This window comes from Hypanus sabinus, chromosome 9 (genome assembly GCF_030144855.1).
Source record: "Hypanus sabinus isolate sHypSab1 chromosome 9, sHypSab1.hap1, whole genome shotgun sequence".
NCBI classification, from domain to species: domain Eukaryota; kingdom Metazoa; phylum Chordata; class Chondrichthyes; order Myliobatiformes; family Dasyatidae; genus Hypanus; species Hypanus sabinus.
The window spans coordinates 26,993,076-27,007,089 of NC_082714.1; the positions used below are offsets into that span (position 1 = coordinate 26,993,076).

The 14,014-nt window shown below is 37.2% G+C and overlaps 1 protein-coding gene across 3 annotated transcripts in view; it reads left to right on the forward strand.

The window, feature by feature from the left end:
- The window catches only part of abcc1 (ATP-binding cassette, sub-family C (CFTR/MRP), member 1), a 117,025-nt gene that overhangs the window by 24,045 nt on the left and 78,966 nt on the right, over positions 1-14,014 (forward strand). For all 3 annotated transcript variants that reach the window (XM_059979371.1, XM_059979372.1, XM_059979373.1), the window contains exons 3-5: positions 1,433-1,558; positions 3,849-3,986; positions 8,515-8,640. In XM_059979371.1, coding sequence (XP_059835354.1) covers positions 1,433-1,558; positions 3,849-3,986; positions 8,515-8,640 — 390 coding nt within the window. The remainder of the gene's footprint in view (positions 1-1,432; positions 1,559-3,848; positions 3,987-8,514; positions 8,641-14,014) is intronic.

The following is a 14,014-nucleotide window of genomic DNA, read 5'->3' on the forward strand; positions in this document are numbered from 1 at the left end:
CTCTGACTATCACGTGGCACTGGTAGTAATCCAGAGATTATTACCTTTGTGGTCCTATTTTTTAGTTTATCTAACTCCCTAAATTCACCTTGTAGGACCTCATCCCATTTTTTACCTATATCGTTGGTACCTTTGTGCACCACGACCACTGGCTGTTCACCCTCCCATTCCAGAATGTCCTGCAGCTGCTCAGAGACATCCTTGACCCTTGCACCAGGGAGGCAACATACCATCCTGGAGTCTCGTTTGCAGCCGCAGAAACGCTTATCTATTCCCTTTGCAATTGAATCCCCTATCACTATAGCTCTCCCACTCCTTTTCCTTCCCTCCTGTGCCACAGAGCCACCCATGGTACAATGAACTCGGCTGCTGCTGCCTTCCGCTGATGAGACATCTCCCCCAACAGTATCCAAAACAGTATATCTGTTTAGGAGGGAGATGACCTCAGGGGACTCCTGCACTACTTGCGTACTGCTACGCTGTCTAGTGGCCACCCCTTCCTTTTCTACGTTTACCTGCGGTGTGACCAACTCACAATGTGCTATTCACAACTTTCTGAGCATTGTGGATGTTCCAGTATGAATCCAGTCGGAACTCCAGCCGCTCAATGCGGTCTGCCAGAAGCTGCAGTTGGACACATTTCCTGCGCACATAGTCGTCAGGGACACTGGAAGTATCCCTGATTTCCCACATCCTTCCCACAGGATGAACAAACCATGGGACCGGTCTCAGCTGCCATGACCTTCCCAGTACGTTGCCTCAACTTTTGAAATGTTCTCCTTTTAAAGGAATTTACCCGGCCTTACCTCACTTGGAGTGAAGTTCGTCCTCAGCCTCTGCTCGCCGAAGCCTCCCGAGACAAAACCTTCCTACTCTGGCTCCCTCTACTCCGTCACCCGCTCTGTCTAACTGCTCTCTTCAAATCCTCCCGCTGCCTCACAGTCCAACTTACATGTGCTTGTGCAGTCGTGCCCCAGTTAAACTGCCGAACCTACTCATGTGGCAGTGGTTAAATAAATGACCAGTTTATTTGAAGCCATTGAGGAAATGATGTGCTTCGATCAAAGGTCCTGCTGGATCCAGGATGGTGCTGGTGAATCATAGTGATGTGTTGCAGAGTGCTTATAAAACTTCTGAATGTATTTCTGAATACCTGGGTGTGGTCTTTTATTGATTCTATTGTTTTTTGTATTCGCTGTAATTGCCCACAAGAAAACAAATCTCTGTTGTATATGATGACATATACATATACTTTGATAATAAATTTACTTTGAACTTTGTGATTTGCATTTGTGACTAGTACCATGAATATTTTATTAAATTTTTTGGTTCACCATCCATAGAAGCCTTAGCTTGTTTTGTGGCAAGTAGATATTAAGATAACCTGGAATGAACTTCTTAAATATAATGCAATGCATTTTTTGTTTTGCAGGCTTTGGGGTTTGCGTTATGGATCATCTGCTGGGCAGACCTTTTCTATGCTTTCTGGGAAAGAAGTAATGGATTTGGGCGAGCTCCTGCTTTCATTGTGAGCCCTGCAGTGCTTGGGGTTACAATGGTAAATATCTTGTTTCTGGATTATGTTGAAAGAATATTGATTAACTTGCTGCTATTGCAAGTATCCATTATTTTAATGCTTCAGTAATTGATTTATTTCCTCATCAGTAGTAGAATTGATGATCTTGTGACTAGTTACTTTGCACAACTACTCTATGGTTGCTGAAGATCCAAATAGGTAGTGATGTACTTCATACAGTTGATCTGAATGCTTTTCTTTTCCAATCCTTTTATTATTAATATCAACATAATAAGATTAATATATAGATAATAGGATTACAAACATACAAATTTAAACTGAACATGAAAAGATACATAAGCAATAGTTAGAATATAAGTGAGTCTTCCCAAATCATGGACGATACAAGTAACATATAAACAATGCAAAATTAGGTATATCGTAACATATATTAAAAAAAACAGAAAAGAGAAAAAGAAAAAAAATTTATGCTAGAAAAACTAATCTAACAACCTAATAACTAATAAGGAAAAAAAAAGAAAAAAAATGATGAAATAAAAAAAATGGGCTGTTTATAATATCTAACAAAAATACAAAATCATCAGTTCAACATATGTAAGATCAAAACTGGAAAAACAAATAGGCTTGGAACAGGGTCACATTACATCATATGAAAATATTGAATAAATGGTCGTATCTTTTCAAATTTAATAGAAGGGTCAAATACAACACTTCTAATTTTCTCTAAATTTAGACATAACATAGTTTGAGAAAAGCCATGAAATACAGTAGGAGGATTAATTTCTTTCCAATTCAACAAAATAGATCTTCTAGCCATTAGTGTAAGAAATGCAATCATTCGACATGCAGAAGAAGATAAATGGATTGAGTCCGTCATTGGTAAACCAAATGATATTTACAGATTTTTAAAAGATATTTACAGATTAGGAATTCCTGAAATACTGTACTTCCTACCTTTCGAAATCTTGAGTCTTCAGGTATTTGCTAGAACTAAATCCTTCTCAGAAAGGGGTCATATCAGAACTCTACAATATAATTATGAAGATGCGTTCAGAGCCCTTCTATAAGATTAAAAATGATTGGGAAAGAGAACTTAACCTTACTATCCCTATTGAGAATTGGGATAAAATTTTTCAATTAGTCAATTTATCATCTATATGTGCTAAACATTCATTAATACAGTTTAAAGTTGTGCACAGGGCTCATATGTCCAAGGATAAATTGGCTCGTTTTTATTCCTATATAAATCCTATTTGTGACAGATGTCATTCTGAGATAGCGTCTTTAATGAGATAGCGTGTTTTGGTCTTGTCCGCTTTTGAAAAAATATTGGAAAGACATTTTTGAATGCTTTTCATCTTTCTTCCTTCAAAAAGGATGCATATGGTGAGAATGGAGTTAGGAGTGATTGGATAAAGCTAAGCCTTTACTGTTGTAAATTATTCAAATTATATGTAATTACTTTATAATTAATAATCTTAGCTCTTTTTTGTGTTTGATACTTCCTGGTGCTGCAGTGAGGGTGTAATATAAAAAGTTTGAATCCTGTAGATTGGATGGTTGCAAATATGACCTCTCTATGTAAAATAGGGAGCTACAAACCTTTTAACAATGTTAATTAGGGAAGTAATGGAATATAGAAGAAAGGATCCAACACCCTTGGGATTTTAGTGCTGGGTGAGCATATTTTCCAGACTGTTGGATGTTACTTAGTATTAATATTCACACTTTAGTTTCGCTCTTTTTTTACACGTTGCACAATAATATCATTTGCGATCCCTTTCACATGTTTATTTGATGGTGAAAGTTTCTTCCGTATTTTTTCTGTTAGCCACAGAAACAACCTTTCTATTGTGTGGCTCTTGCCCTGCATCCTGTTTATATAAAAAAAAATTAATTGGAATATTTTGCTGCTTTCAACTTAACCCATATAAATTCTTCACCTTTCACCTCTATGGTCAAGACGAGTGAAGGATATTTTTCTGTAATTTACAATTTTTCATTTCAAATCATCTTCATCCCAATTCTTGAATTTTTTCAATCCCACAAAGAGCTTGGCTTTTCAAGGTCATTAACTTCTAAGGGCAGATCTCTACTCCATTCACTTTTTTTAATAGAGTAATTGATTGTTATTTTTGTTAGATCGTACATTAGTAAAATAGCATGGCTGTTTTTGTGCTTATGACATATTCTCAGATTTAATATATTTGACTGATTTTATCACTGAGCAATGAGGTTTTTAAGCTTGATGTATAAAATTATTGTATTTTGAATTATTAAGGCATACTAATACAATTTTTTTTTCTTTTAGTTGTTTGCAGTTTTCCTTGTACAGTATGAACGGCTAAAGGGTTTGCAATCCTCTGCTGTTCTTTTGATCTTTTGGCTGCTTACATTGGTGTGTGCTATACCAAAACTGAGGTCAAATATAATGGCTTCTATATACCAGGTAGGAGTAACTACATTATAGTATTTTGTGTTACTCAGGTAGTTGTTATGTAGACCATTTAATACTGATGTGTCTGGTTTGAAATTGGTTCTTGTATCTGGTTCTGACTTCTCATTCCTAAGTTCTGTGGTGTATTTCCTTTAATACTTTCTCCTTTCAGCACCCTCCCTGTAAATGGGTGCCAGCTGAGTATTTGATAGTGGCAGACTTACTGGCTTGACCCTTCTGTCTTCAATCAATTTTGCCGAAGTTTTAATGTGCATTGGCTTCTAATCTTTGGAGATGGCAAACTTGATATGAACCAATAATTGAACCTAGTGCCAGTTAGTCTCAGTTCCAAACCACATATTTTCAATCCATTGTTATTGCACGGATTGTTGTATTTGACTTGAGCATCTTCTTATGATAAGGAGGTTCAGTTAACTGCCGTTGAGATCAATGTGATGGTAAAGCCAAAAAAATGTTTTGTAATCCAAATTTATTCCAAGTATGTTTGCTGCTGACTCTCAAGTATCTTGCCTCTATTTTAATTAATTTACAACATAGGGTTACACTTGTCATTTAGAGCAAAGTTCATAAATTTCATCCATTGTATGATGGAACCGATTATGGGAATTTTGTAGTTTTTGTACTTAGCACCGTTTTTTCAGAAGTTGAGTTATGTGTATTTGTGTCTGCATTACTTTTGGGTAAATGATTATGATTTTCATATTTTAGAAGATGAAAAGAAACATTTGCTATTTAATACATTTGATATTACACCACTTCAATTACCAGTAAATTGTGTAGCCAGTGAAGGAAGCTACTTTTAAAGTCTGGTAGCTCTTGAAAATTGTACAAAAAATGTGGCATAATAGTGACTAAGCTGTTTTGAAACTTGGGATCATTCCTTAGACACCTTGATAACTCCCAGCTTCTCAAAATTGAGCCATAACTCTTTTATGGCACTTGATTAACGTCATCATCAAAGATGACACTGCTCGCAATGCAGGTCTCCTGTAATGCTGTGCTGGAGCAAGTTGGAGCTTCTGAAGTGCAGCTTGAACTTGGAGCCTTTCTGAAATGGAAATACATACAATTATTGCTAGTGGAATTACTGTTGATAGCTGATGGTTTATGTTTGTATTTCTCACTGTTGTAAACTCTGTTCAGTTAGCTTTCAAGAGCACGAACAACTCTTCACCTAGTTCAAATGGTTATATTTTACTAGTCAACTGGGAAACATGATGATTGTGGACTATGTAACCATGAGTTCAGGGATATTAATTTATACCAAGTCATTTGATGTTCAGCTGATATAGTTAACCAGAATTTATTTAATATTAATTTGGACCAGAGCCTTGCAAATACTACTGCTTGTATGTGCTTTCCTTCACCTTTGACTGCTACCTCCAGCCCCACTTTCCTCTAGTGTACTAATTCTGTTATGTATTTGGCTTTTAATTCAATTGACTTGTCCTCCTCAGTTAATTGGTGTTTTGTGCTTCTTGCTGTTCACTTTTTGTTTTACTGCACTTTCATCACTATTTTCAGGATATTAAGGATTTCCATATCTTACTACTGGCTCCTTGTTAACTTTAATATATCGTCCATTTGTTCCAAACATCCTTTTCTTCACTTTTCTGCACTTTTCTTTTTTAATATGTCTGTTCCCTTGCCCCGTTTAGTCTTTTTTTTTCTTATGCCCCTGCCTTACCATTGTGCGCACATTTGTACAATAAAGTTACTATGTAACTGGAAGTTGTTCAGTAAAGATATCGGGCAAAAAATACCATATGGTAAAAGAGGTGCATATGGAGAAAACCCATTTGAGATTAGTTTCAGATACAATGCTCATGATTTAACATTTTAGGGGATCTTCCTGACCCCAGAAATTATCATAGCTTTATTGTTGAAGTTATTTAAGTTATTCAACTCCTGTATTCCTTTATCATGTCGCAGTTTAGATTTGTTTTGGCCATATGTAAAATTTTAAAAGGATGCATTGGAACAACAGGGTACAGTGGGCCAATAATTGGCATTTCAACAACACCCAAAATGCCGGAGGAATTCACTAGGTCAGCCAGCATCTGCAGAGGGGAGTAAACAGTCGACATTTTAGATCCTTCATTAGAACATCAGTTGGCCTTATAGTGGGATCAAACCAGGTAAACCGTTATGGCAACCAATGCTGTTCTCCCAAGAAAGGGTTCAGGAAATTATTTGCAGTCTACTGGCACAGCATGTGGGAGATTACCTTTACTTTAGGGAGATTGGGTTCATTGACAGAACTGATGAAAGCACAGTTGTTAGTTGTGGTGGAAGAACGATTGGATTGTTAATGAGAGAGTGGAGAGCAGGTTTAAGTTCCTGGGATGCCAACATCTCTGAAGATCCATCCTGGGCCCAACATATTGATGAAACTACAAAGAAGGCATGACAGCAGTTATATTTTATAAGGAGTTTGAGGGGAATTGTTATGTTAGCAAAAATTTGATCATATTTCTGCAGATGTATCGTGGAGAGTGTTCTAACTGGTTGCCACACCATCTGGCATGGGGTGGGGATGGGCTACTGCACAGAATCGTAATAAGAGTTGCAAACTCAACCAGCTCCATCACGGGCACTAGCCTCTCTGACATCGAGGATATCTTCCAAAGATGATGCCTCAAAAAGAGGCATCCATCATTAAGTGCCCAAACAAGTAGAATATGCCCTCTTCTCAATGATATCTTTCAATACATTCAAGGTGGAGATGCAAGAGCCTGAAGACGTGCAATCAAATTTTCAGAAATAGCTTCTTCTCCTCTCCCATCAGATTTCTGAATGGGCAGTGAGCTAAAACATGAACACTACCTTACTTTTTTTTGCTCTCATTTCACACATTTAATTTTATATAAACATATAAAATGTAGAATAAAATATATACATTTGGCCCTCCTTATCTGCGAGGCATTGGTTCTGGGACTCCTTGCGGATACCAAACAACGCGGATGCTCAAGTCCCTTATTCAACCTGTCTCAGTGCATTGCACCTTAGGACCCAGTGGAACCCAGACCTTATTTAACCTGTTGCAGTGCGGTGGACATTAGGACCTGGCAGCAGAGCTCTGAATCCGCAGTGTTTCTGTTCATGAAAATAACCACGATCGGGATTGAAAATAAAGTGGAAATAATAAAGCAATCGGAAACAGGTGAAACACCATTGGTCATTGGAAAAGCATTAGGCTACAGTCGGTCAACAATCGGAGCAATTTTAAAGGATAAAGTGAGAAAGGCCCTGCCCCGATGAAAGCTACAATTATTATTAAGCAGCGCAGTGGTTTAATTATTGGGTTTTGGGGTTTTGGGTTTTTGACCCTCTACATCAACCAGGCCCGGATGGAGAGCACACTCGGAAATGGTCTGTCACTGTATCGAAGTTGGGAACTTCCATTCCCGAGCCCGTCACTGAAACATATGTTCTTAAGTGTTTTATATGCATAGAAGGGTAAAATATATGCTATATACCAAGATAAACGTTTGACTAACTGACGGTAAATAATACCGGTTGTACCTGTTCTGACTTACATAGTACGAGAACCTCTGATTTTTTTTCGATCCTGATCCACAGTAACCTACGCAATCCTCCCGTATACTTTAAATCATCTCTAGATTAATTATAATACGTAATACAATGTAAATGCTGTGTAAAATGGTTGTTATACTGCATTGTTTAGGGAATAATGATAAGAAAATAAAAGTCTGTGCATGCTCGAACAAGTGCTGGAAGAGCACTTCCAGGTTTTCTTGATTCATGGTTGGTTGAATTTGCGCATGAGGAACTCGCGGATAAGGAGGTGTGCGAGTGCGATAAATAGATAGATAAATAAATAAATAGAAAATTAAAATGTGTGAAATGAGAGCAAAAAAAAAGGTGTGTGTGCAAAAGTCTTGGACGCACATTTATAGCTAGGGTGCCGAAGACTTTTGCACAGTTGTGTGTGTTTATTGTAACTTTATAGTCTTTTTATGCATTGTAATATACTGCTGCTGCTGCAAAACAACAAATTTCACGACATATTCTAATGCTATTAAACCGCATTATGAATTCTGAGTAAGTAGAGTGTGTTTGGAGGATGAGGATAATCTTATTCACAGTCTGGTGGAGGAACTTGACAGATCAAGTCATATCTGTGGGGAGAAAGGAGTCACTGATGTGTTTGGTCAACACTGTAATTTTATAGCAGGAAGAACAAGGAGAGCTCAGTGATGACTGCCTCCTTGGCAATTTTGTCCAAGTTGCATTAAAATTATATCATCATGTGTGATCCAGATGTAAGGGTCACTTGTAATAGGAAGTACAAGTTTTCTAAGTGGAGCAATTTGCTCGGAAACTGTTACAATTTAATAAAAATACCAGGCAGAAACTTTATTTAAACAGACCAGATAGTCAGATTTAACGACAAACTTTGTGATTTTGAATTATTTTTGTCCATAAAGTGTACTACTTGTGTTCATAATATGAATAAAACTTCTGAACCGTAATTTTCTACTTTCTTCCCCCCCAGAAACCTCTGGCTGATATTTTTCGGGAGGTCACCTTTTACATATATTTTGTTCTCGTAGCGGTCGAATTTGTTCTTTGCTGCATGACAGATCATCCTCCTCTCTTCTCTGACTATGTTAAGGATGCTGTAAGTATTAAATGGATTTAAAGAAAACTTGACAGATATTTGCCTTGTGAAATAAAATTCCCTGGGGTGTGGTGCAGTGGTTGTTACCTACCTTGTAAACTTAAGGACTGAATTAACAATTCAGGATTCATTGTGGCAGCTTTGATATTCAAATTTGGTTAATGACATGGGAATTTTTTTGAAATATCTGGAACATTTAGTCTTGGTAATAATGATTAGAAAAATACTGGATCATTGGAAAAAAAATCCTTTTGGTTTGCTACCCTCCTGGGGAGGGGATTGTCATCTTTCCCTGTTTGAGTGTATAAATGACTCTAGATCAAGCCGATGTATTTGTTTCTTAATATGATACTCATTTATCATTACCACCACCTCACAGGGATGTTTACTTTCCCCTTAAAAATAATTAATTTGTGATATAGAAATATCAGAAATTATTTTCTGGAAGCTAAGGAGTTTAAGAACTGAGCCTCTACACTTACTCTTCCTCTTCCACGTGGGTAGTGCACGGGTGACCATTTTATGAGTTGCAGAAGAAGCAGACAATGTAAGACTCCTGTGGCCTTGTGCCAACGTATAACTTAGTCTGGTTCTTAAGTGAGGAAGGTGGTTCTTTGCTTCACAGTTCTGGTGACAACCAAGTTAAATATCCAACATGCAGATTTGGAGGCCTCAAGAATATGGGAGTAGATTAATAGCTAATGCTTTTCTGCTCCCTTTAAGAATAAAGATAGCGATAGTAGAAGGGTGGAGCTGAAAAATTGAGGGCTAAGTGTTTGACTGCAAGTATCTTAGTGTGGAGGATACTGCTAGTGTAGACGTGACATGGATGCAGCAGCTGTATTTGGTGCAATTAAGTGTTTTGGATAAAATTAGACTTGGAGATAGAAAGCAACATAGGAGTGGTGAATGCTCACCTTTTGGGATTATCAATAGATCCTCGTGACCTGGCCATTAATAACGTAAATTTCGAAAACATACAGATTGTTATTTTCCACTCTGAATTTCTCAGTTCCTTGCACCAGACTACAAGAGGATTAAATATTTCAGGTTTAAAATGATCAATTTTTATTTTGTAATTTTGTGTAGCATTGTGACCAGCTCACCTATTGGAACCAACAGGCAAGCCTTTAGAGCCTTTTGTTTCAAAACAAACTAAAAATGACTTTATTGTACTTGAGTGGTTCTGCTGTTAGCCTCTTGAGAAAGTATCAATGACAAAGCATGAAGGCCTGAATTTTGTGATCACCGATGAAAGATAATGCAACATGGATGAACTCTGAGATAACCATTTAAAATACTGCCGATTTACTGATTTACTCTCTCCTATTCCAGCTTATTTTTTTCATCTATTGCCTTTTTCTTGGTTGTTCACAAGTAGTAATCTAGAAGTTTGAAGAACAGATTACATTCCCTTTTTAATTTATATTATAAAACTAATTTTAATTATAGTAATACTAATTTATATTATAGAAACTTAACTTTAATTTTAAGATAAAGTTTAAAATATAACTGTTTTAAACCAACCTAGTTTATGCATTGATTAAAGCGACTGGAACTTACACTATTTTTCACAACCCAGTAAAATTATTCATTAGTATTTGGCTTCCCACCTAAAAACTTACTCAACAAAGTATAAGTTTTATTTTTGCTACAAGAATTATTCATTTAAGGAAACAAAACAGATTTTGCTGCAAATCTGATTCTGTGGGTGTATTGCAAGGTTGTCAATATGTACTCTTTAGAAGAGCAGAGTATCATTGACACGAGTCTCTGGATTTCGGTGCACATGCATCGTACAGATACTAGATGTTTGTCAGATTTAGTCATTAGCTGATTGGTAGTTTCACTATCATTTGTCAAATTGTGCTACACTACCATATTGATGAACGAAGCACAAGTTTTGAATGTTGCTTTCTATGAAAAGTTTAGACCTTGATATCCATAAAATGGATGATACTAAGGGTCATAATTGAGGTATATAAAATTGAGAGGTATAGATGGGGCAGACTGCTGGAATCTTTCCACTTATCATATCTGGGTAAAACTAGAGGACGTAAGTTTAGGCTAAGTGGTGAAACAGTTGAAGGGGATTTCACCCTGACAGTGGCGAGTACCTGGAATGTATGCTGGACAAATAGGTTGAGACTGGATTAGGTGGCAGGGTTTAAAAAGTGTCTAGATGAGCATGTGAAATGCCAAAGCATAGAAGATTAAGAGCCTTGTGCTGGAATGTGAGGTTAATACAGACGACTGTCCCTGGCTGGCGTGGACATGGTGGGCCAGATGTCCTGTTTCCATGCCCTATGACTCAATGATTCTGTTTCTCAAGTTGCTTTTCTTTCTCCCACTCTCGATACTTCCTTATTAATACATAGGATGGAAAAAAGAATGTAGTAGATAATGACCCAGAATCTGTATGGTCAGTTGTTTTGAGAAGTCTGTTGCTGACCTTAATGACAACCTATCATAAAGACTTGGTGATCACTAAAAACAAAAGCAAACAAAAATCAGTTTAGCTTTTGATGTCCCTGGATCCAGCAGCTGTGATACTTATAAAGCTGCTGAAGTGTTGATTATGTTAAAGAATTCTTTAACTACACACCTAAAATTTTTTTAAGTTGGCATTTTAAAACCTTGTAGGAATACAAAATAGACATTGGAATATGCACATAATTAAAATAGAGGCTGAACTATTGAAAACTTTTTAAGATCCTTTTAAATTTGTGGAAGGACATAACAGCATCCGTATTTTGGGCAAGTTAGTTATAACTTGGTAAACCATAGATTAAGTTTAAGAATATTGACCATATGCAAATTACTGTTAAAAAAAATTCAGACTCTCTTGTAGCAGGGCTACTACATGAATATCTGAAATTCATGTAAGTTAATGTAAATTTTCCCTTGATTCCCTTGAAGAGGACCACATTCTGTGAAGTGTGCTTGATAATTGGTAGCATACTTGGTTTTTCTGCAGTAACATAGTGGCTAGCGTGATGCTAATACAGCTCAGGACGTTCAGGAGTTGGGAGTTCAATTCAGGTGCGGTCTATAAGGAGTTTCTGTATATCCTCCCCGTGGAATGCATAGGTTCCTTGCATGGTACAAGGATGTACTGGGTTAAGTTGGTCATTGGAAGTTGGCCCATGATTAAGTTAGAGTTAATCAGGTTTAACCATATAACAAACCATATAACAATCACAGCATGGAAACGGGCCATCTTGGCCCTCCTAGTCCGTGCCGAACTCTTAATCTCACCTAGTCCCACCTACCCGCACTCAGCCCATAACCCTCCTCTCCTTTCCTGTCAATATACCTATCCAATTTTACCTTAAATGACACAACTGAACTGGCCTCTACTACTTCTACAGGAAGCTCATTCCACACAGCTATCACTCTCTGAGTAAAGAAATACCCCCTCGTGTTTCCCTTAAACTTCTGCCCCCTAACTCTCAAATCATGTCCTCTCGTTTGAATCTCCCCTACTCTCAATGGAAACAGCCTATTCACGTCAACTCTATCTATCCCTCTCAAAATTTTAAATACCTCGATCAAATCCCCCCTCAACCTTCTACGCTCCAATGAATAGAGACCTAACTTGTTCAACCTTTCTCTGTAACTTAAGTGCTGAAACCCAGGTAACATCCTAGTAAATCGTCTCTGCACTCTCTCTAATTTATTGATATCTTTCCTATAATTTGGTGACCAGAACTGCACACAATATTCTAAATTTGGGCTTACCAATGCCTTGTACAATTTTAACATTACATCCCAACTTCTGTACTCAATGCTTTGATTTATAAAGGCCAGCATTCCAAAAGCCTTCTTCACCACCCTATCTACATGAGACTCCACCTTCAGGGAACTATGCACTGTTATTCCTAGATCTCTCTGTTCCTCTGCGTTCCTTAATGCCCTACCATTTACCCTGTATGTTCTATTTGGATTATTCCTGCCAAAATGTAGAACCTCACACTTCTCAGCATTAAACTCCATCTGCCAACGTTCAGCCCATTCTTCTAACCGGCATAAATCTCCCTGCAAGCTTTGAAAACCCACCTCATTATCCACAACACCTCCTACTTTAGTATACCTTGTCAGAGGTTGCTGGGGTAGCATGGCTTGAAAGGTCAGAAGGGCCTTCTTTGCACTGTATTGCTAAATAAGCCAAATTATTACACATTTATGAAAATCCCCAGATAGCAGTTCAAAGAGCAATTGTGGAGCACAACTTTTCTGTCATTACAACTACTTAACAGATCTTAATTGGTTCAATATCCTTGTTTCTTTAGTACATACAATACCCCTTTGTGTGCAACACAAATCGCTCAATAATTTCAGCATTTTGTTGGTGTTGTCTTTTACCACTTATAAATTGCTTAAAAAGTTCTGCAGACTTTAAAATACTCTGAAAGTGCAATTCAATTTGTTTTATTTACCATTGTTAATCCAGTAGGGTTTAGTTTCCATGGTTTTGCTTGGTTTTATTGTTTGTATTGCCTGTGACTATGGTTTCCCACCTGCATTAACAGTAATTTCAATTCTATTTCCTCTTGTGCTTACCTATTTAAAAGTCATCTCATAAAAGAGAGAGCAAGCATTTAAACTTGTTTCCAAATGCTTCTCTTGACCTTTATTTGTATTCAAGGTTACTAGTTTGGACACTGTATAGCTGTGCTTGACTCCTTTTTGCACGTATGTGAACAAATCTTTGTCTCTTGTTTTCCGGTGAAATTGGCTTTGACTGATTTGGAAATTGCTGTAATTGGCTTGCTTGATTGAGCTGGAATTTTCCAGATTATGTGAGTACTGCAAGCAGTTAAGACTAATAGTAAATTGTCCTTTGCTGTAGGAAGTTTTTAAGTCCGTGAACAAGGATGTACAGGACTCCGTTGAGACCACAACTATAGATTTGTGTTCTCTTTGCCAAAGAGGAGATATACTCAGGGAATGCAGCAAAGATTCACAAGGTTGATTTCATATAAGAAGAGATTGTTTTTACTGGTCCAATATTCGTCAGAATTTAGAACGTTGTAATGGGATCTCATTGAAATGTATAATATTTTGACAGGGCTAGACAGGCTTGATATGGGAAAATGTTTCCCTTAGCTGGGTATTTTAAGGTGTAAGGGACTTCCTAACAAAGTATGGGGTAAAATGTTAGGATTAAAATGACGGTTATCTTTTTACACACTGGGAGGAGAACTGTACAGTTCTCTGCTATAAAGAACAAGTCTTTTAAAGTTGTTTCAGATACATAGATTTCTGGGCACTAGGCATCAAGGGTTATTCATCAAGAACAGAAAAGATATATGGCTGTGTAAAGGATATACCATGATTACATTAAATGCCAGAGCAGACTCATGAGGCCAAA